The 23391-nt window shown below is 41.4% G+C and overlaps 1 protein-coding gene across 3 annotated transcripts; it reads right to left on the bottom strand.

Annotated features, from left to right (window-relative positions):
* Positions 1-1162: 1162 nt before the first annotated feature.
* Positions 1163-22871, bottom strand: STIL (STIL centriolar assembly protein). 3 transcript variants are annotated; one of them, XM_082053021.1, is made up of 16 exons: positions 22526-22871; positions 21324-21431; positions 19535-19650; positions 19240-19427; positions 18042-18289; positions 17176-17259; positions 16975-17061; positions 15232-15379; positions 13947-14056; positions 13016-13130; positions 11151-12209; positions 9669-9828; positions 8670-8895; positions 6533-6725; positions 5664-5917; positions 1163-3799 (listed from the first exon to the last, which is right to left on the bottom strand). In XM_082053021.1, exons 1-16 carry the CDS (start codon positions 22555-22557, stop codon positions 2971-2973), a joined length of 3957 nt encoding a protein of 1318 aa, XP_081909147.1. In that variant the 5' UTR covers positions 22558-22871; the 3' UTR covers positions 1163-2970. The 3 variants fall into 3 exon arrangements, with proteins under 3 accessions (XP_081909147.1, XP_081909149.1, XP_081909148.1); XM_082053023.1 differs by lacking the exon at positions 21324-21431; XM_082053022.1 differs by lacking the exons at positions 21324-21431; positions 22526-22871 and adding an exon at positions 22006-22213.
* Positions 22872-23391: the final 520 nt, after the last annotated feature.

Here is a 23391-nt window from a genome sequence, read left to right as displayed (position 1 = left end):
CGGCAGGCAGCAGCCCGCACGATGCCGGCAGCGTGCGTGGGGCGGCGGGGAAGGGCCGGTCACGACGCGCTGGAGAGCCCGCCGTGCCTCCCGCCAGGAAACACGACCATTTTCAAGCCGGCTCCTCTAACCAACAGGAAGCGTTAAAGATAGAACAGCCGGGGCTGGGCGGGGGAGATTAGGAAGCCGAGCATCTTCTGTGCACCCAGAGCCGCTGCGGGGCCGTTCCCACCCGCGCTGCCCGCGGTGGGGAGGGGTGGGAGCTGTGACCGTGGTCCCCCCACCCCGAGCCTAACGGGGACCCTAGTGTGGCAGGTAATGTGGCCCTTTGTCCCTCACTGCCCTGCCACGGGTGGGCTTCGTGGTCACACCGAGCGACACGGGGTTCGCCCCCTCCCCACGCTTCCACAAGGCAAAGAGGTAGCAAGTCCTGCGGTATGGAGCAGCAACATCCTACGGATTAAAGAGCATCAGTGATGCTCTGAAGGCCCAAAACCTGTGAAGCGAGCACTGTATTTCCTTTAATAAAGAACAGCTGGAAATAACAGAAGCAAAAAAATAATCATTCCAACAATAAAGCCTTAAACCATGGGCGTCAAACTCATTTTCACCAGGGGCCACCTCAGCCTTGCAGTTGCCTTCAAAGGGCCGAATGTAGTTTTAGGACTGTGTAAATGTAGGAGTAGTTATATTTATAGTATATATAGTAATTTACATTTCGACCTTAAAGCATGCTGCCCCTCCACACACAGCATTGCCTGAACAGGTGATTGAGCCAGTGCTTGAGCTGTGTCCCCATTGCTCAGGGTTAACTAAGCCAGACCTAGCTTTCTGTGTATTTTTTACTCCAAGCTACAGTAGATGCTTGAGGAAAGAAAATCCAGGAACCTTGAGATTACTCAGCACTCCACGGTGAAAGGAAAAGCTGCTTCAGGGAAGGGTGGGTTTTTTTGGTCAAGTAAATGAACGTTTCACTTGCTCAGAGGGTGCTGTCCAGGACTGTATGATTTGTGTAACTTCATACACCACCACACCCTTGTCCTGAGCTGGGTGCAAGTAGTTGGGCTTTTCTTTCCAAATTGTTTCTAGCCCTTGAGCATTTGAAGAAAGTCTTTAAAATATTAACCAATACAACTGTCATCTTCCTGTGTTTCCAGACATTTTACAATAGGAAACAAGGAACAAAACCCCACAACAATAGCTCAGAGGTATGAATTGCCTCATTCATCTCACTGGAATGTTCAAAAACATTAACTATTTTTTGACTGATTCAGCAGAAAATGTGCTTGCCAGATAATAAGCTTGTGCCTGATCCAGGGGAGATTCAGCGACTGAGAAAGGCTTTATTTTTTCAGCACATCAAAGTAGCACCTTTCCTGAAAGGAAGCAAATATCCTTGTTGATGGAAGAGGCTGTGAGAGAAATTGTGACACAGCTCGGAGGGAGCTGCTGCCTTCCTCTCTCTCCTGGCTCTGAAACAGCAAATGGCTTCTTTCACCCCCAATGGTACAAGATGGAAAACACTCTCATGTTATTTTAATGAATCAATAAGTAATTAGTCCCTATTCAAACATACCATGAACTGACAGTGCAGCCCTTTGGATTGGAATGGGAAAGGCCCAGGACTTCAGCGTGGGGTGCTTTAAACTCCAATTTAACACTCACGGGGCAGGAAAGACAAGGTCAGCGCTGTCGGCTGAACTTCTGTTGAGACAATGCCATCATCAAAGCAAAGTTCGTTCCAACACCCGTTGAAGCGCTGTAGCCGGTGAGAAAACAGATGGCTCCACCATCATTCCGCACTGTCCTCCCGTCAGGAACGGTGGGAAGGGGGATGAGTTGACAATTCCAGAGCTGCTGTCTCATTCCCAAGAGCAAGAGGTCAGGACAGAGGTGTGTTACTCACAGCCCCATGGGCGAGCAGAACGGGCACCAGCGGGTTCTACGGCACTGGCAACACATCGTAACCACAAAAACCACCTCAACACCAAAAAACGGACTGAAAGTCAGTCTTAGCAATTCCATTTCTAAATTCCTCCACGTGTGGAACACTATCCTCACAGCATTATGGAAAAAGGCTGTTTCATTAATAGACTGTAGCGCTTTATCACCAAATACTTGTTTGTTAATACAGAACAAAGTAAACGAATGATTTTTGCGCACCCACCACCCAGTATTGGAATTCTTGATGAGCTCAGTAGCGAGTGACATGTTGACATTTCCAGTTAGCCATTCTACACCAGGACTGGGAGGTGGCATGTCTGAAATAAAGGCTACAGCAGGCAACTGAAGTTTATTGTGTTTGTTTTTTTAATGGAAACTTTGACCTTTATAAGCAATATGTACTTAAATAAATAGAAAACATTAAAAAAAAGTTTTAAAAGTGCTAATTCTTCCAATTTCCTTCCAAGATTTCATGATACAGAAAGTTCCATGTGCCATTTTGGCTGAATTCCAACTAATGTTATGCAAAGTAAGGCCACAGTTCTACTTCCCTTCCCATCAGACACAACCCCCCACACAGCAATTCAACCATTTCAGCAAATGTCTAGAAATTAGTGCTTTAGCTCTGTTACCCTGCTCTGCCACACACAGTACTGATGGCTCACAGCTGGCACAAACACCTGAAAGTCAGTGATTTAAAAAAGGAAACCGAAAAACATTTAAATAAGCATCATTGTTAAAAGGATATTAAGAGCAAGTCTTGGGCTCAAGTTGATTCACCTTTTAGATACTTTAAAATCACGCCAAACTGTAAACAAAAGTGCACACGTACTTCAGTGCTGCTCAGCACCGACTCAACCAGGCATTTAGGGGGCCTGTCCCCAACCTGGGCGCAAAACTCAGTTTTATGTTGCTAAAACAGAGTGACCTCTTCAAAGACAGCTTAATCCTCGCTTCCCTGTAGTGCTTTACTCAGGGGTCTCTCTCAGAGTCGAAATAGTGGTTGCCAACCATCTCGGGGGACGTTCAGAACAACTTTGGCAACTGCCTGAGTTGTTTCACATCAAGAATGGTGCCAACAGAATTAATGCTGTTGGACTGGTTTAATGTTTCCAGGGCTGGAGTGTGCAGATTGCCAGGGAAGACTTGAATATCTCCTTCATCTTTCCTGCCAGGTTGTTCAGTGAATTCAACCCTCCCAGGTAACAATTTCAGTTTTGATTTGAAATCCTTTAAAACCTGAACCGAGTTTTCATCTGTTTGATCTGCCCTGGGAGGAAAAAATTCATTCGTAATATTTCTTAATACAGGGCTGTTCAGTTCTGGTGGAGAAGCATTAGGAGTCAGCTCTCTGCTGTGATTTTTTAGATGAATGGGAAGTCTTCCATCAATTCTTTTGGCTGATTCAGTCTGGTGGGTGAAGCCATCTGACACAGGGGTGCAGTTTCTGTCCAGCACGCTTTCGTTTTTGACAGTGCCAGAATTTCCATCTTGGACCTGCGGTTCCTCTTCATCTTCACTACTGTCGTTGCCCTGTATCAGCCCATATCGCTTCATGTACTTCTTGGTTGCAAAAGACATATTGGTTGGTGAAATTAAGCTAAGACCCACCATGCTCTTGTCCATATTTGTATGCAAGACGTCTTGGAAAGAGAAATCCCCAGGAGGATTTCGGCCTGAGTGACTGAGAGAGAGTCGAGATAACTGATTTTCACTGAGATACTTGAGTGCTATAGCGTTTGCTTCCATGCTCAGATCAACAACATTAGGAGTTAAGCCACACATGCTGACGTTGGCAAATGACATATAATTTAGTCCAGGAACCACTGCTTCAGGATTTATGCAGGCTAAGATGCTGAAATAAAGCATCAAAAAGTCAGTTTAGCATTACAGGCAAAGTATACATTTCACAATAGAATCTGATCATTTCATTTTGCTCGCTGTCCCATTTTTCCTTCCTTCCGAACACCACAGCTCAATCAGGCTGCTCGGTGCCACATCCATTCTGCACAGAGTAAAAAGCAGCTCTCCAGTTACTCACTCCAACAGTATCCAAACACTGTGTTAGAGAACTGCTGATATTGCCGTCTGGTTCAATACTAACCACAGCCCTCCTATGAAGAACCACCCACCTCTAGCAAGTTTTGGAGCTGGTTTTGTTTTTAAAGCAGGTTTGAGCTCTTGGTCTGTTCTCACTAGTGAATGTGACATTATATGTCTCTGATCATAAGACTCTAGATGCATCCAACCCCAAATTTACATCTAGATAGACAATACAAGCCCAATCCCAGAACATTTCCTCTTTCCCAATGCATGCCAATTCCTGGATTTTTACAGAAACTCTGACATAGTATCAGTTTCCAGAAGCCTGCAAAGTTCTAGTTTTCGAAGGCATCCTTCATTCATTCTGTTGCTCGCTACACTGATTTCTTGTATACATTAGGTATTTCAAAACTGAAAGGACAAGCTCTGGTACGCTGATAGCGGTTATAAACCAGTGTATTTAGTACATGTGTCATACACTAGTTCATAAACCTCACGTTTAAACCTCAAACTCCTCACGTTGAGAGTAAAGAGTTGTTCTATTTCAACCTGAGCACAGATCCTGAAGTTTTCTTAGGGAGAGTAAACTCCCAGCTCAGATGAGCAAGCACTGACTACGCTGTGGAGCTGCACTGTTGTTTACTTCGCTGCTGAGCTGCAGACGTTTTCTCAGAATTCTTTATCAGTCATGAAGGTGGCAGAAGGAAGAATCCCACCCTGCTCTCCAAGTTGGAAGAAAAAACCCCAAGAATTACAGTTTTTTCCTTATGTGTTCACTTATTAGAGTATTATTGACATTAGAAGAACACTGACAGACTCTCCAGTCAGGAAGGCAGCCTAGAAATTCCAGAAAAATGCCTAATGAAATCGAATGAAGAGGAGAGAAAAGAGCTTAGGAACTGTATGATTGGAAACAGCTTTTGATAAATAGCTGAAGACAAATTAGGAGATGGTTAATTTATTTTTCTATCTAACAGTTATATACTAGTATCAAGAAGCCAATAAGGATGGAAGTGAAGTTGCACCAGGCAGTCAGGCTATGGCTAAGCAGCTACATAAGTAAATTCCTGGGCCTCAAACACCTTATTCAGAAATTACTTCTGCTCCTTCTTCTGTTTAATCAAGGCTGTTTCCCCTCCCCAAGCACTGAAGCCTCCCTGTTTCAGGCCAAATCACTCACAATAACAAGCGATTACATAGAACCAGTCTTGATTATGCATCAAAACCAAGATAACAATTTCACTTTTAGTGGTGAAGCGCAAGACAAAGGTTAAGAAGCAGTGATAAAATATACAGCTGCTTAACGTTCAGCCTCAAGTCCAGTGTTTCTCTGGAATACTTTGACATAGCCCAAAGGATTGAAATTACTCAAGCAGCTTCATTACTATTGTAGGGAATTTTGTGTTACTGCATGCACAGTGCTTTAAGAATCACCAGATGCTCAAACAGCTAGAGCTATTTGTGTTGTATTTAAATAATCTGAGGTTTGCTAGCAGAGCTCTTAAACCTATCTGAAATACCCATAGCATGAGCCAGTGTTTCATCTTTGCAGGAAACATGGATCAAGTTGCCAAGGGCCCAGTGACACTGAACACAGTTCCTTCTCTTTGCTCATTGAGCCCATCTTAATTTTTGGTTGGATCTACAAATTGCCACTCAAAACCACCACTATTTACCTGGCATTCTCCACTTTGTGCGTATCCTTCTTCATTTTGCCAGGTGAGTCAATCACCACGCCAAGACTCTTCAGCTGTTTGAGCGTAGCACTAATCACACTCTCTTTATCCACCACTCCCGTGGCAGTCTCTGAAGCTGTTTCAGTTGTATCATCAATATCCTGATGCTCAGGACAATCATCATTAGCGAATCTTGATTCTACAGGCAAGTGATCTTGCTCTTCCGAGGACTTTAAGAGTTGGTTTACTTGGCCCTGCAGAAAAAGGGAGCAGGGGAGAGACCACATAGACAAAACCATCATGGCATACAGGAGGTGGCAAAAACCAAAATTCTGGTTTATTCTTGTACAATTTAATTTATCTATCACTGGATAGGTTAATAGCTTATTCTTACAAAGAAGTCAAATTCAGATTCGGTTCAGATACAGTCATGTAAATTCACAGCAGTGTAGTCAAACACTGGAATATCTTACATCTCAAGCTTTTTGTAAGAGTCCATTCTGAATTTAAACACATGACAAACTGATATTCTTCAAGATTAAAGTACTTGCACTTTAAGAGATTTGGAGGTAAAATGCTGTGCTATTTTAAAGGGCATTAATTTGGGAAGCTACCAATTGACATTTATCTTTGAACTAAATAATTATTCTTTATTAAACAGCAGACAGTAGTTCGTGTATGCATGGAAGAGTGAAGAATAGAATACCCACTTAAGAACCACCACAAACTAGGAACTTTTCTGTAGAACACAACACGTGAACTTGAAAACCACACGCAACTTCATTCATGCCAATACCACATCACAGCTTCAGCAGTGCGCTGCTTTGACTGTCGTATTCAGTGAAGACAACCAAATATACAGGAATTACCAGTAAGTCCTGGTAAAGTTTCTGATCCTCTGACGGGTGCCGAGGCAGCAATGAGGTGGGTGGCTCTGAGTTTTGCTCACTTGTTACCACCACATGGTTGCTGGCTCCCTCTGTTGGGTCTTTCTGTAAAGACACATTAGGACTTTCTTCCGAGGATGAACTACGAACAAGTGCTTGGGAAACATTTCCATTTCTGAAAGAGAACACGGAGATAGTTAGATACTTCCTCGGAACAGAAAATCACAAGTATCACTATGTGTATCTGATCTTTTCATGAACACTAGGAGAGGAGAAAAAATGAGTACTGGAAACAGATCCTAATACTTATTGGTTTGTCTACTACTTGACACTTTGCTCCTTTCTGCAGTCGTTTTCTTTCAAAAGGCACTTGAGGACTGAGGAAATACAACTTGCAGTATGGAACTACAACAGCCTATTTTTTCAGAATATGATTTGACTGTGGCGATGGCTTCTCTGGACCAGACAAAACTCAATAACACTATGACTTAACCTTAAAGCAGATTAAATTAAAGTTATTAACAACTTGGAGTTTGTCTTATGTTTCAGCATTTCTATGGCCACTGAAAAGCCTTTAGGAGTAAGTGTCTTCCATATGTTTTGAAACATGACTTATTCAAAAAGCCATTTTTACCAAGCTAAGTGACAAAGCGTTTTTAAACTGCCACAGGAATCTCGTTAAAAACTTCTTAAAGACATTGTTACAAGCACGCACATACACAACGCACACTGTGTATCACGGACTGAGAACAAACACCTAGTTCAAATATTTCTCAATAGCAGAATGAATAGCTGAATGAAGAAACAATCTCTCCTGAGGTCTCCATATAAAAGGGGGTACATATTCTAGAATGAGTTACAACGCGATGCTCTGCGTCCCCTTCAGCGAGCTGGCGCGTGCATTGTGTAAATCTTTTGAGACCAGACCTATTGATAGTACTACCAGCCCAAGGAGATCCCTAAGTGGCCGTCCTCCTCCCCTCCTGTCCCTCCTCAGGAAACAAGTGTAAGATAAAGGAATTTCAGAACTCAACTGATCAATCGCCTGTGTTGAAAGCGCTAAGATTTCAATCACATGGCATAGCAGATAGACAATGTAGGTTATCAGTTACTGTTCCACTAGCAATTATTCTTCATTCCCAAAATGTTCCCTTCCTCCTCCAAGAGATCTGGGTGGTGCTTTACATTCTTACCGTAAGATACTTATACAGCTATCTTAAAGGTTTATGAATCTAAGTTGTGGAGAATCCTAAGATGGCATCTCTCTAAAATATAACATTCAAATGACTGATTTGAATCAGTAACACTTATGGTAGCAGAATATGTTTGCAGATAATACTTTTATCAAGGACAATGAATATTTAAGTTATAGCTTAATTATCATCATCTTTCCCAATTTAGAAACCTAATTTAGCTGGAAGGGTATTCCCCCTCCTTTGGCTTTTTATACTTAGAGAATACTAGATCATTCAAAATGCTAAACTGTTGAGCTATTCACTATGTAAAAATAACATCCACATAGATAATTAAAAATATCTTTAAATCGCTTCCCAAACTAGTCTGAGATTAGTCATTGCACTATAAAAATACAATCTTGAAAATAATTTAATTAACAGCAGTGAAATTGATACCTGCATTCACTACACACCAAGTAATTAGGTGTAAAACATACAGAGATTCAGGGAACAGTCATAAACCCCTTGTCCTAAGCCCCTCAGAATTGAAAGGGTTCTGAACGCTGACAGGGAAAAGCCTCTGTAGGAAAACAGCTGGCTCCAGCAGCGTTCCCTTTCCCCCTCCGGATTTAAGGTAAGAAAGGGAATGTTGCCAACACTCTACATATTTTCCAAGTAAAAGGCTTTTGCCATCAGCTACTGCTGATAGGTAGACTAGCTAAACGTGCAACACTGATAAACGCAGACTCTAAAGGCAACTGTGTTTTGGTGAGCTGTACAGTTCGATGTATAATTAAAAACAAAGAAGGGAAAGAACACAATAACTGAAGTTGGGTGGCTATTTATAATTCCTGAAAAAAAAAAAAAAAAAGATGTATGAAAGTAGCAACTTATGAAAGGTAGTTCAGCATATTACGTGAACAGAAGATATTCTGGTTACTTACTGGAGGGTGTTCTGGTTAGTTCCCTCTTCCACAAGATGAACACTGTCTACAAAGCTGGGCATGTCAACCACCTTTAAGGAAGAAGCAATACTTGTATTACTTGCATCTTGTTCAGCATTAATTGAAATGCTTATGTCTTCCTTAGAAATCTCTTCATCCTCTTTTTTTCCGTGCGATACGGAGTCGTCTTGTTTTTCTGCGGCTGTATTCCAAAATAAGCTAGCACCTAGAAGAGAATGAGAGATTTACCCATTTCAGGAAAGTCATTACTATCTTCTGAGACCCTTTGGCATTTTAAAGCTAGGAGTCATTTCCTTACATTCACATTTTTTCACCATTTTAAAAGTTATTGAGGGTTTTGACCAGCTAAGAGTTGCCAAAACACCATTCGAATCCTCATTTCTGCCAAAGCATCCTTGATGAAAATAAATGGTTGTATTAAAGCATTTCAATGCATTGACCTTGAGCCAGTTTGAAAATTTCCTCCAGACTAACCACAGTATTTCCATGGATTTAACAGAAACCAATACGGTCATATGTAACTTTACAGACACAGCTGCCTAACTTGCTACAATTAAAGCAAATACAGTCTCCTCTCCATGCATGTAAATGCACAACTTACAAAAAGCATTAATAACGTATTTAACAGAACAGCAGATGGGACAGAAGCTATTGCTTTTCAAAACAACATATTCATTCAAGAAAAGATGTGGATTTTTTCTTGCAATAAGGCACAATTTAAAATAGAAGACCTTGCTAAAGCTATTTTAAAAATAATTCTTCCACTGATGGCAATCACTGCCATTGCAGCCCAAAGACAAAAACCACCTCCAGCCTAAACTTCCAAATAACACCTAGAGAACCTGGCTGCTTATTGTATCCAAGTGCACGCTTGTGTGTGTTCGGCATTTCTGCAAAATATTCCCTCCGTGCCCAAACAAATCACAGAAACCTCCAGAAAAAGTGATGTCGGTCTATTTTTAAAGAATAAAGTGTTACCTGTGCTCACTGCAATGCTCACACTTCTCCTCGTGTGCGAAGCCGGTGAGGACTGTGTTTCCATAGAAACAAGGTCCCCTTGCTCCCCAGGCTGTGGAGCGTTTGCAGCTGGGCCAGAGGAACCCGCCTGACAAGCCTGAGCTTCCAATAAGCGTTGGATCTGTAACGATTATCAAAAAGTTAGAATTTGTACAATAAAATATAAAGTATAACAGGCAGAAGTGAATCATTAAATTAGGCTCCTCTGAGATCTGGATTCAAATCAAGGTTGCATTGCCACAGAAGTCTGATAACCTTCCAGTTCCCAGCGGTGCATGCAGCATAAATCAAAACATCAGTTTTGATGTTGGCAGAGCTAGCAAAGAAGAGCTTTTAAGCACGCTGGCAGAACTACACCAAGACAACTTGACTAAAGCCTATTTGCAGTGCACTTGTTGGAAGTATTCTCTGTCCGTTTCATTCATATACAAAGCCTATTACCGACTTACCAGCCAAGCATTTATATGCCAACTGTCCCTACACCATGCTAAACCAACTTTATGTTAATTACAAAATGAAGCACTTAAATGAAAACATTACGGTTGCCCAGGCAATCTTCACTGTAGTATTTGGATCTACCTTGTTCACCGATTAGTTCACAGCTCCATGGAGAAATATCATAACAGTGAAGCCTGCATTAACACAATAACGGAAGGTTTCCGCCTCTCATGCACAAGCCACGCTTTGAGAGCTTGATTTGAACTATATCTAAAGCATATTTCAGTGGGAAAAATATGTATTGTGAGCAACTTTCCTATTCCGATTATTCATCACCAGCAGCAAAATCGAAACTCTGGTTCTTCAGCCCTAAATCATACCCTGCAAAACACAAGGCCAGCAGTATAAGTCAAGAGGCCGATATTTTGAAGAAACTTAATTTGGTATCAAAACAGAACTTTGCAAGACCACCAAAGCCTAATGTCCAGTGCAGCAGCAAACACCTGGTGAACACTGCCAGTCTGCTGCAGGCAATGGAATTTCCAAAAGCAACAGTCTCAACAGCTCGGGAAGCTGCAGGCTTGAAGGTTGGCAAAGCAACACAAGACATTCTGTGCTTCACCTGTACACTTACAGCAATTCCAAAGTCTGTAGCCTATGCAGTGATTTTTTTATGTAGACAAGAATATATATGGGAAAGCATTTATACAGAAGTTATATTGGCTTGCATTATAAAACAGTCTGCAAAAAGGGAAACCTTGATGTTATGGAAATACAATAAAAATAAATGCAAAATTGAATTAGGCAAGAGTCAAATAGTTTTCATTTAAGGGACATCAATTAACAGACCTAATCAGGACCCCTCTCTATCCCCAGACTGCAACTGGCACAACAGGCTCTTGTTCTAACAAGGACAGACAACAGTTAATTTAATTCCTTTGGCAGGGGAACTATCAAAGCATAATCACTACGAGGGCAGAGGAGAAAGCTGCCATTTCCACAGACCTGAGCTTGAAGTAATTTGAGTTGTCTGTCTTGTTCGGTAAGAAGCCGGTACGCATCTGGAGATAATCCCATCATTCCGTTATCTGATCCCACGTTAGAAGCAGGGACGTGCATGCACGGTGAGTGGGCTGCACAGAACTGCGGACTAGAGGGGCTTGCACTTGAAGGCAGCCTTATTGCAGGCGATAAGCTATTGTCGAGAGAAGAGTTCCCTGTTTGCCCATGATATCTCGTGCTTACAGGGCTGCTTGTGGTATATCCTGGATTGCAGCAAATATTTGGGCAAATGATATTTTGATGGAGCAGCGTACATGGATTCTGTTGAGCCATCTCTGATTGGACTTCCGCTCCATGTTTGGGGCTCATTTGACCAATTCCTTGCCATGAGTTTATGGGATTATATTGGACCGAAGCAGGATACTGACAGTTGCATGCCCTGGCTGGACAACACGGCAGCACCTGAACCGGCACTTGCAGTTCTGGGGGTCTTCTGCAGCTCTGTGGTGAAAAAGCAGAGGTGTGGAGGACTGGCTGAGCAACAGCAGGAAGCTGCTTAGAACCAGATATCGATGTTCTTCTAATTGGAGGCTCTCCCTGCTGTGTGACTCCATTGGGATTTAATACAAGTCTTTCTGATGGCTTCCTGGGCTGATGTACAGAGGTATCTGGGGAAGACCCACTACAAGGGGTTGAAGGAGAGGAAGATCCAGAACTTTTTCTCGACTGCAGGCAAGCTTTCTTACAGTGCAACTGTTGCTGTGGTAGAGCTTGCTTTCCTCTGGAAGGCCGTGAAGTTGGAATTTTCTGGCTTAAATTATTTGGTAATTGCCTCAAAGAGGGATCTCCTGCATTAGCAGAAAAGTTTTGCTTGTCTTCAGAGTGCTGCGTGGGGTAATATGTCGATCCCAAGCACCATTTCTTTACAATAGGCTGATGTAGCACTGAGGGTAGACTTTTAGCATTTGAAGTCCCCATAGGCTTAGATGGTTGTCCTAATTCTATGAAACTCCCATCCATAACAAGTGACAGTTCAGGAACCGAAGGAAAGATCCTGGTAACCTGAAGGGACAATTACACAAACAAGTTTAAGATAATTTTAAAACGTCGTCCTTCAGCTCTTCACATGCAGAATTTCATCAAAGAAAATGTTTTCATTTAAAAACAATATAGACCCTTGCGAGTTCTGAACTAACTACACATCGACTGCTTTTCTAAAGACTGGAGAATCTGGATACAGAAAAAGCAGCAAGATCTCTAGTATCATTCTTAAAAGACAAAATTGCTTTCATAAGGCATAACAGTCACGTCTACCAAATGAATGCTCCGTGTCATCCTGGAGCACATTTCACAGTATGGATCTTTCCCCCTCAAGAAGTGGACCACATGTTCTCTCTTACTTTTCTTAGACCCACAAGGTAGGTGCAACAGATCAGATTTTATCATCCACAACTGCCACATTCTTCTAGACTTGTACTGTATGAGGGCTGCTATTTTATTATATTTGTATATGCTGCAATAAAAAAGGATGCACCATCAGATCTTTATTTCATTTATACAGAATACACGATAAAGAGTTTGCTGCATCTATTTTTGCCTCAGACACCACAACTCTTCCAATTTAATGGTAGCAAGATTCCCAAAGTAGAACCTATTCTCTCTGTTCCCAAATCCTACCATACACAGGAATTAAAGTGTCTATAATACTGGAAAAAAAGGCAGGTTAACTAGAGCAGGAGTTAGGACTCTTGGTCCATTTCTTCAGTTCTGTTTTCCCCTGCTACTATTTTAAGACAGGAGCTTTAGACTCTCCAGTCCCATCACAATGAGTTTTGGTGCTCTAAGTGTCACATTATTTACTTAGTTACCTGTTGGCTCACTGGGTGAGGACTTGGAATTGGTCTGGGGGATAAATCCTCATCTTCTACACCAGAGTCATGATCACTTGCTGACAACTTGCTGGGTGAACAGCCTTGGGAAGGACTAAAACCAACAAAAAAAAAACCAAACTAAAAATGTTTGCTTGTTCACAGTAACATGAATCTTTGTATTTTTCACTGTGCCATCTACAATGCAATACGAGCATCATTTTTTCAAGAAGCAGTTGCTATACATCTCCTCCCTGATTAATCAAGGAGTTCATACAGCAAATATTTCTAAGTTCAAACAGTGAAAATTCAAATGCTGCTTTTGGGCAAAAAGATAGTAACCTTCTCTCAAACATACACACCTCTTAAGTGACACTCTAACAGTAAAACACTGATTTATATTTGAAAGATAAGGAGTGTTACAGTAAAGACTGCAACATTGTTTAACAGAAAATAAAGGTCATCTTATATTCATAGATAATTTGATTGATAACTCAGGTTCTTAAAAATCCCCAAATTTCAACCTATCCAGGTCTCACAGCTCTGAAACGTCAGAAGGAAAAAGGAATTTCTACCAATTTCAGTAGATTTCAATGAGAGATTTGCTTCAAAAGGCAGATCTCACATAAAGCTTCATACAGTGAACCGATCTCCATCAGCAATGAAGCCTTTTTAGAACGATGAACTGTATAAATTACAACCAGCAGTATCAAGAGTAGAACTATGAGTAGTTTCTCTTGGAGTTTGGTCAGCTTGACCATCTGATTTGAAGAATATTAGCTCGAGGAATAAACAAAAGCACATATGCAGATTTGAATGCAATAAAATCACTGTATGCACAGCTAAACTGACACCTGGCACAGCAGAGGCCAAAACCCTTCATCTAATAAACATTTCATTTTTGCATATGGATGACATCTGAAAGGTTTACCTTCTGATAGGAAGTTTCTCGCAAACTCTGCTGAAGAACTCCGTTTCTGCATTTTGGTTTTCTGCACTCAACTCAAATTGGATAGGGCTCTTGTCTGAAGGTTCAACATTCTGGAATGGAATTTTCTATATATTAAAACTGCCAACTTTTAATCACTGAGGCACTACTCACAAAAAAATAGTTTTAAAGACAGTTATATCTGATTATTTGCTGCTTGTCCTCCGCTTTCAATTCTCAATTCTTTCACCACTACAAGGAGGGAGGCAACTTCCCTTCCTGTTTAACACTGTTCCCCCTGTTACTCTGTAAAGTAATTGGGCTAATTATAGCCATGAGCAGATGCTTCCTTGCTGTAACTGCTTAGATACTTTTCCACAAGCCTTCACCACCATAGGAAACAGCAACTGTTCCTCTAGTGTTTCACACACCACAGCAGGGCAAGTCCTGGAGACAACTGAAGTGAGCCTGTGTTAAGAGACTTGTCATCTTGAGAAAAATAAGCTGTGCCCAGGCCAAAGGTGGAAGGCTGCCCCGAACAGGGAAATGTAATTGGAAAGAGAACAGCACAGGACACACGTTACACTAGCTGCTTCTCTACCAGAGCATAGGAGCATACATAACAGTTCAACTTTAGGTTCTGCACAAGCCTAGGAAAACACATAAGGAGCTGAGATTTCCTAGAATTTCCTCAAACCTTATTAGTTATCTTCCACATGCTGTATCATTAAATTCTTTCAAGGAGTTACTTCGCACAGAGATAAAATTGTTCCTGCTTTGTTACTGTAATGCAGCAAGAGATCTGCAGATTAGTAGCCACTGAATTGCGTTGCATTTAACTTCAGGCAAAGCACAAGTTACCCAGCTTTGCTCTCCAGAAAGCACCGATATACATCACCCATAGCAGTTGTTAGACGTGCCCAGCACGCACATAGAACACCAGATTAACAAATGCTATAGGAATTAGAATCTCTGCTCATAAAGCCAAAAGGTCACTAGTAAGAAGGAGCACTAAGCAGGTCCAGCACAGCACGCTACATTTTAAAAGACAGATTCTTAATGTTCTTAGAAAAGTGAGCAGTTGCTGACTTTGGATGTCCTCTCTCAATTTGAGATACAAACTCTGAATTTGCAGTAATCGCTGCAAAAAGGCTGCTTTCTAGAACCACATCATTTTCAAACACTGCAGTTCAACTTGGGTCACATTATAGTGATGCCTCATTTATGTATTTAGACTAAAAGTCACATCTTAAATTACTGTGATGCAGTAGGAAACCAAGGCACCTACTTTGTAGAGGTGTACTGTTTCACTGCAAGTTAAGATCTGAAATCCTAGTTCAGTCTGTCCGCTGCATGGAACACATTCATAAAACTCCGGTTCCTTGTGTGTCAATGAATAAAGCACAATAAGAAAACTCCCAGATTCTGAAAAAACCCTAAAATAGAAACAAAACGCATCTTAAAAAAACAAAGCAAAAACCAACCAAACCTTAAGAAACAGGAAGAAGGCCCTTAGTTTCTCAATATACTCAGCAAACTGTCATATGGTTTAGCAAACTGGTGAATCAGTGCATTTTGAGTGGTGCTCAATAGATGGGACTTAGGGCTGATGCCACATGAAAGGATCAAAACAAAGTAGAGAAATGGGAACAATTCATCTATTCGCTAGTTCAAACCTTTAGGATCACTCAGTACTTTGAATTCCAGGAAGGCTTCAATCATACCACAGAAGAAAAAAAAAAAGTGTAAAAATTGAAGCCATATTCTAAAGACAGTGTTTCAGTTATCACTAAATATTCCAAAAATGCTCATTAGTAACGAGATTTTTTTTTTTTAAGAAAAATTACATTGAAGTTTTGTCTACAGGCAAAGAACAGTAAGGAAAAACAGTCTACATGTAACACAAAAGATCAAGGATAATGAAAATAATGTGCATTTCCAGGAAAACATAGTACTGCTTTCAGAACAATTTTTCATTTGATAGCACTTGTAAAGCACTTGTTGGGAAGGGAGGTGTGTGTGTATTTGGGGTTTTTTTGAGTAACACATGAGATAAAGAAAGCAGAAGGAACAAGGTGTCTGAAAAATACATTCACACACAACTTTAAAATTATCCTAACGACTTAGGAGTTAAAAATGCTTGATACGCAGATTAAGCAGTCAATCTGCAGAGGTTAATTCTGTTTGCACGGTTCATCAAATCTGTCTAATCCATTTCCAAGATGGAATCAGCAAAAGTTAATGAGAGTCAAGCATCTAACTTGCCTATCTAATAATCTAATTGGGCTCTTATCTGTATTTGGGCATATTTAACTTGTTAAGGGAAAACAGACTATTCTGTCATTATGAAATAAAACCACATTTGATGATTTAAAAGCAAGTGTGGTCGAGCAGATGCCTACAGTATATTTTAAAGTTTTATCTACCTGAAGAGCAGTTTTAAACTATAAACACCTGAACTCCATCCCACCTTCCCTATAAATAGAACTTAGCAAATCCTACAAGTGAAAAGATGTAGAGAATGAGCAATGAGTATCTACTAACACCGCGATTAAAAAATCAGAACGCAAAAAACTATACAACCAGAATATTTAGCAGGAAGTCACAACAAGAGAGTATTAGCTGCAAATCAATATGCTTCAATATGTTGGTCAGATACAATCGGGGAAAAAGCCTATGTCAAATAAAACACCCATAAGAAAAGTTCAAAACCCCACCACTGTTTAAACTAGTGTTTTCTGCTTGCTGGCCCTTCTTTAAACTAAAATGCAGTGACCTTAATAATATTAATGTCTATCCTCTTCTGTCTTCGAGATATCAGCCAAGCTTTCTACCACTTCAGTCATTGAAAAATCGTGAGGCAGAAGTTAAAACCAGAAAGAACAATTAAAACAGATAGCCCCATCTCCTACATGAATCACAGAATTTCCTCAAATATGTTTAAAAGGAGACCATGTTGCCATACATTTCTGTGGAATGCATTTTTTAGGCAGCCAGTAGCTTCTATGTTTCGCAGATAAATGTGACTTGCCTTTCTTGAATTGAAGAACTGAATAAATATCGCAAGCAACAGGCCCAGACTTGAGGACTACAGATATGAGTAACTCCACTCAGCCAGCTAAAAGTAAGAAGAAACATCTAATTAGAGACAGTTCGGTTTCCACTGTATAATCCACCAAATACATCCCAGATTAATATGTATTAATCTGTACAAACAGAGACAAACACTTACACCCCAACTAACGGCAGAGCATAAGCCTTGGGATCAGACTCGAGCAGCAAAAGCAATTTCCGTGTCTGGTCCATAGTAAGGTAGCTGAAACAAAGCAGAAGTTTTTTGGTTTTTATTATTTTGGAAGTTAATCTTTCAGAATAATCACGAAGAGACAAATACAAGTTTAGAAAATACTGTAAGAAATTCAGAAAAAAAACCCAAACAAACCCATTCTTCCTTCATACTTACAGCAATTAATCAGCTTTTCATCCATTCCCTCTGTATCAAAGAATTATCAAGGACCATATTTGCTCAGTATCATGGTAGTCACAACAAATCCAGAATTGCAAGTCATGTTAAATTTGAAGAGTAACTTTCTGAGAGGCATTCACAAGGTCCAAATAACATGACATTCAGTTGCTTCAAATTATTGCTTTGATCTACCCTTAGTTCGTCCCACTAACTTAGCTATCAGTCAGGATGATGATTCCCCAATAACATCTTATGAGCATGATTAATGGAAAAAGCTTTGACTTGCATTCATCTGATTTTCATTCTAGAGCCAGCATTGACATTGTTTAAAATGCTGTTTATAGTCATTATGTTAACTAGAGATGTGTCCCCCTACCCCAGTGGAAGATCCTTCTACTCAAGTTAAAATCAAGAACTCCTCCTGAACTAGTTCAGATTTTTGCTCCACCCCATTTCCTGTTTCTTGTTTATGGCGTTTTAAATTTTTCCAAGTCCAAGAAGTTATCTTATTTTTATGCCAGTTATTTAACTAAAAAGCAAAACACTGGGTGAGATCTTGCCCACCTACCTACTTTAGGAAATACAACAAACTGCCCAGTAACTTCGGTATTTTTAGCATCACCTTTACTCACCCACATTTATAAGTTCCTTGAACCTGTGCAATATTCATAGGACTGTTCAAATTTCTTGCTAGGGCTGTGGGAATAATTGGGACAGACTTCACAGGGGTGTATTCCAAGATATTTGCTGCAGTAATAGAAGCCCAGTGAAAACTGAAATGTAGATTATCCAGGTTTTCTGTGAATACAATGTGAGCTCTAACAGTGAGCAGCTTAGAAAGATCCAGTGATTCTTTACTGCACAGACTGCGCTGCAGACCCTAGAAGTTGGGAAAAGAGAAGGTTCAAATACACAATATTGTCTTCATATGACTACCATGATTCAAGCTGTATTACACTAGAAACTCAAATCATTATCACAGCTACTGCTGCAGTAGGCCCTGTATAAAAAGCTGTTAACCCAGGTCTCTAAAGCTTGTGGTTATACTGAACACAATGAATAACGTAAAATACACTTGAAATTAAGCTATGCATATCATAGCATTGCTTTATATTAACCTGAGATTACTTAAATTCTATAAAAATCAATAAAACAACAGGCAACTAGAAGGTTCAAGGCGATCTGTCAAAGTTTTTTTTACTTGCATTCAGAAAATTTATATTGTAACACGTGGATGTACCATTATGAGAAAGTTTAGATGCAAAGTAAGCATTATTTGTATATATACACAAATACACATATCTATGGGCAAACAGATTACATATCTACAGCAGAGTACACATTTTCAGCACACATTTCAGCTACAACTAACATATATAGACTTGACATGCTTTCTTGCAAGTCACTTGCCTAACAATACCTTTTTTCAATCAACAACCATAGAAATATTGCAACTCATTCATGACAGATTTGAAAGATAAAGGTTTTTTTTTTTCCTCATTTAAATAAGTTTGCTGCAATCACTGTTGTCCTGCTGGTTTTGGTGGTCAGACCAGCTGAACAACTTTGGTCAGACAGCAAGAATTTAGTCCAAGACTAAAGACTATGTGATCCTTAAACACTTGCAAAAGCTAACTATAATAGTTTCTGATACATTTTTCAATGACACTTGAGCAGCACATTTCACATAACCAACTAAATAGTTTTGCCACAGCCACGACTTGGCTGTATTTGAAATTCATGGCAGTTGGAAATCAAGCCCTGTGCATAGTCCAGCATCCTTCCTAGAAGACAACTTATTAAGAGACTCCAAAGTTGCCCAGAGCCTACCTCGAAAGCCAAGCTGATATCTTCAGCAGTGTGCACTATAATATTATCAGCAGAAGGTCCCCAGGCATTGACTGTACATGGAATCAAAAAGTCTCCAGGAAGAAACGCCGTTGGAATTTTGCCTGATCCACCAGCAACTTCTCGACCAGGATCAAAGCGGTCTATTGCCAGCATTACACTTTCCCCATCTTTGAAATAAATAAACGAAGTTAGTCCAAGAGCAATAACTCAGGCTCCTTGATAAGAGCCTACTCAGCCAACCAACATTGCCTGTTGACCTGATGTTCAAAGTTACCTTCAGCTACTGCAAGAGTCCCAAGCAAAAAACAGGAAAAGAAGTTCTTTTCATTCTGCTTGGCATGGCGATAGGCAAGTCGCAAGGTTTTCTCTGTCATAGATAACTTTGGGTTTCTAAAGAGACAATAAGCAAGTTTAAGTTTAATGCTTTTTTTTTTAAAGTATTTATTATATTGGAATAGCTTCCAGAATATTTTTTTGTCCTTTAAAAAAAAATATACAGAAACAGCCCAAAGCCCTAACCAAGAAAAAGGTAAGAATTAACAACATGGTATAAAATGTCACTGGAATTTTAGCTCATGTTCTGAGCATCGCCCCAACTATTCATATTCAAGAATGCCACATTTTAACTAGAACAGCTCCACGGAATGCTCTGTATTATCATCTCAACATGAATGTTTTGGTTTGACCAGTATAACAAACCAGCATCAGAGGGAAAACAGTTTTTCCTGTGGAGAATAAATAACAAGGAGAGAGAAGAGTTTTTTTCTATGGAGAATAAGTAAAAAGGAGAGAAAAGCTTTTCCATCGGAAGGTCAACATCGTCACAAGGGTCAGGGTTGAACAGGAGTGAATTATTTTAATAGAAGGTGGGAAAAGTTAGAAACACTAAAACCAAAACACAGAACATTTTAAAAGTCTGCTAAGTTTAAAGAGAATTATAGGCCAAAAAGCTTAACTAATTCTGGCACGTTGCTCTCTCATTTTAGCACATTTAGCACTCTCATTTAGTGCGGATACTTAAAGCAGCAGCAGACTGGGCTCAATGCTACAAGAAGGCAGGCATAGAGAAAGATTAGGTAACTATAAAATCACTATTTAGTAAAAAGAGCTAGTTGGTTTGGAGTCTAGGGCAGTCAATACATCAATATTATTTTAGCTTGAGATAGCGTATATGATTCTGACTTGGAAAGAGGTCAAAGTTGAAAGTGAAGCTGGTGGTTTATGTGAATACTGTGATGATGGCTCATACCCTACCTGCTTAAGATTAACTAAGTGAAGTGCCTTCATCAAAATAAAAGTAATTGCTTTTAAACTTTACTAAAACTTGAAGGTTTTCATTTTAACCCAAAGAGCACTATGTGGCAAGGACAAGTAGAGGCCCTCTGACCTGCATGTAAGAGCTGTTCAACCTTATATGCACATAAGTGCATATACTTGCTCATATACTTGCTTTAATAACTACAGTAAGATTTTTATAACATCTATATAAAAATTAACCAGTTAAGTAATAAGGATCATTTTTACCCTCCTTTTGTTTTACAAGTCAGCTCTGGACCATATTGTCCTAGAAATTCACAGGTGCTTCAGATTTGCCTCCAGACTCATTCTAAACAAAACCACATCAGAGCTCCCAGCATTTTAATCCAGATTCCTGAAGCAAGCAAAACATTTAAAGTTTTACTTGAATCTGCTACATGTATCCAGCTTGTCAAAAATATTTTTTTTTCCTCTGTAAATATTTAGAGACAAGGAAAAACATGTTAAAGAAAACTACAGGTACACAGTTATTTTACACCTTTCCACGTGAGAAGGAAACTGAAAGAAACTGTAAGTTACTCTAGACTGAGGCAGGTCCAACCTGCTTGGCTGGGATACAGCACAGAAAGGGAAATCCTCAAGTATTTCTAATGAAAATCCCTTTACCCTTACAATGAACACACCAGTTGTTTTATTTTCCTTTAAGCCTTATCATACACTAGACTCAAAAGATAAAATGAGGCTTTGAATCACATAATTCAGGATTTATTTTAACCTTTAGTAGCTTAAAAAAAGGTTATTCCTACCTGTAATAGGCAATATGTGAACCAATGACATCACCCATAGGGACTGGGTCCCAAAGTGCACACTTGGACAGAGGGAAACTGAAAGGGACCATCCTTTCAGCAAAAAATCTAGGGAGATCACAGAGATATGAAAGGAAAATGCATTAAGCTTAGTACTTTAAAGTAGCATTTATAAGAACAAATGAGTAACACTGTAACAAAACCAACAAATAACATACATAAACTGTTGGTACTTTTTTGTGTTTCAGGCCTAGGCCAATCAAGCAGAAACTTTGTCCTGTGAAGTTGTCAAGGATATGAACTACAAAGTCAACACATAAATTTCATTCTCCACCTGACAGTTCCTTCATGTAACTTTGGAAGATGTGTAGACCGAAAATACAAGTTTGCAGATAAAGCTCAAGAAAAAACTGCTCTGGTTACCTTGTAGGAAAGAAAAATGTTGTAAATCATTAGAAACTCCCATGGCATCCAGAAAATCTTGATTTAGCAAACTTAACATTAGATCAGCTTCCAAAAGCCCTGTTTTAGTCACTTTTTAAAGTCAGCATTAAATTCACCTAAGCTTGGAAGACTTCTGAGATAAAGCGTTGGCTGGACTCAAATAATACAGCACAAAATTTTCAATCAGACTTCAAAGAGGCCTGAAGAAATTAGTCTGTAATCATGTAAACTTACTTACACAAACAGGATTACAGTTGTTGCCCGAACCAAGTATGTTAAGTAAAACACAAAACCTTTGACAGTCCACATCATTTGGCAAATAGCTCAACATTTTCTAACAAATAAGAACTTCCTTTGTAGGTATCTGAAGCGTTAAACTTTGCCAAGGTTCTTTCTTCACATTTCCTTAAGTTCTCAGGAAATAACTGTGTTTTTAAGGCATCCCCTCTAAACAGCTCACCGACCTCTCACGTTTCCAGCGAAAGTTAATTGATTCTCATTAAGAGCCTAATGTCCATGAAAGTAAGTCCCTCTTTAAGCTTGTAAAAGGCGAAACTTTTTTAAAGCCTCACTAGTTTTTGGCAAGCACGGATTACAAACACACGTTCCCCCCCACCCCCCCATAGCTCTTCATAACCAGAGCGGCGCCGGCCCCAGCGGGTCCCCAAGGGGCCGGGGCCCCGCTCCACCGCCCGCCCCTCGCTCGCGGAGGCAGAGCGGACCCTCCCAGGGCACCTTCCCCGACGCGAAGCGGGTACCTCGGGTCCGGCCCGGGCAGAATGGGGTCCATGCGAGGCGGCCGCAGCTTCGTCCCCTCCTCTTGTCCCCGCCGCGGGGCACCGGCGTGGGGCAGCTCTCGGGCGCGGGGCCTGCCCGCCGCAGCCCCTCCCTCAGCTGGGCGCCAGAGGGGCCCTGCCAGCGTTCCCAGAGAAAGGGGAACGGCCAGTGACACCCGCTCCCCAAGGCCTAACTAGCACCGCAGTCCCTGCGGGGAGGCACCAGGAACCGCCTCGGCTCCCGCCGCTGCGGCAGAACCGGACTCGACCCAACCCGGCCCGTCCCGGCGCGGCGCGTTCCTCAGCCCACAGCCGACCCCTCGTTCCCCGCCGCCAACAGCCGCTGGCCAATCAGAAGGCACGATGGGTCGCGTCCCACCCCCACTTCGCGCTTCCACCCAATCGGCGCGCGGTGGAGGAAACGGTTCGCTCGACCAATCAAAGCACACCCCGGGGAACCAACCGCCAGCGCGCGCGCCGGGGATTTAAAAAGGCCGGCGGCCTGACAAACGGTCAACGGGAGGGCGCGGAGCGCGCAGGCGCAGTGCGGTTGCCATGGCAGCGCGGGGCGCCGCCGGGAGGGACTGTGGCTGCTGACGTCGCTTTCAAGCTAAACCGACAAAACCGTCCCGCCTGCCCGGCCCTGCTGTGAGCGCCGCTCCGGCCTCGGCCTTTCCCAGCCGGGTGTCCCGGGGCGTGCGCCACCCACGGCGACCGCGGGGCAGTGAGGGCCGGCACACTTGCGCGCTTGTGACAACCGGTCGGGGCCCGGTGGCGCGTCGGGGGTGAGGAGCAGCGACAGGGCCCGGCCGCTCCGCCCCGATCCTAGCGGCCGCACGCCGCTCGGG

The sequence above is a fragment of the Streptopelia decaocto genome (assembly GCF_964273445.1).
Source record: "Streptopelia decaocto genome assembly, chromosome: 5".
NCBI classification, from domain to species: domain Eukaryota; kingdom Metazoa; phylum Chordata; class Aves; order Columbiformes; family Columbidae; genus Streptopelia; species Streptopelia decaocto.
This window is presented reverse-complemented; position numbering and strand designations above follow the sequence as displayed.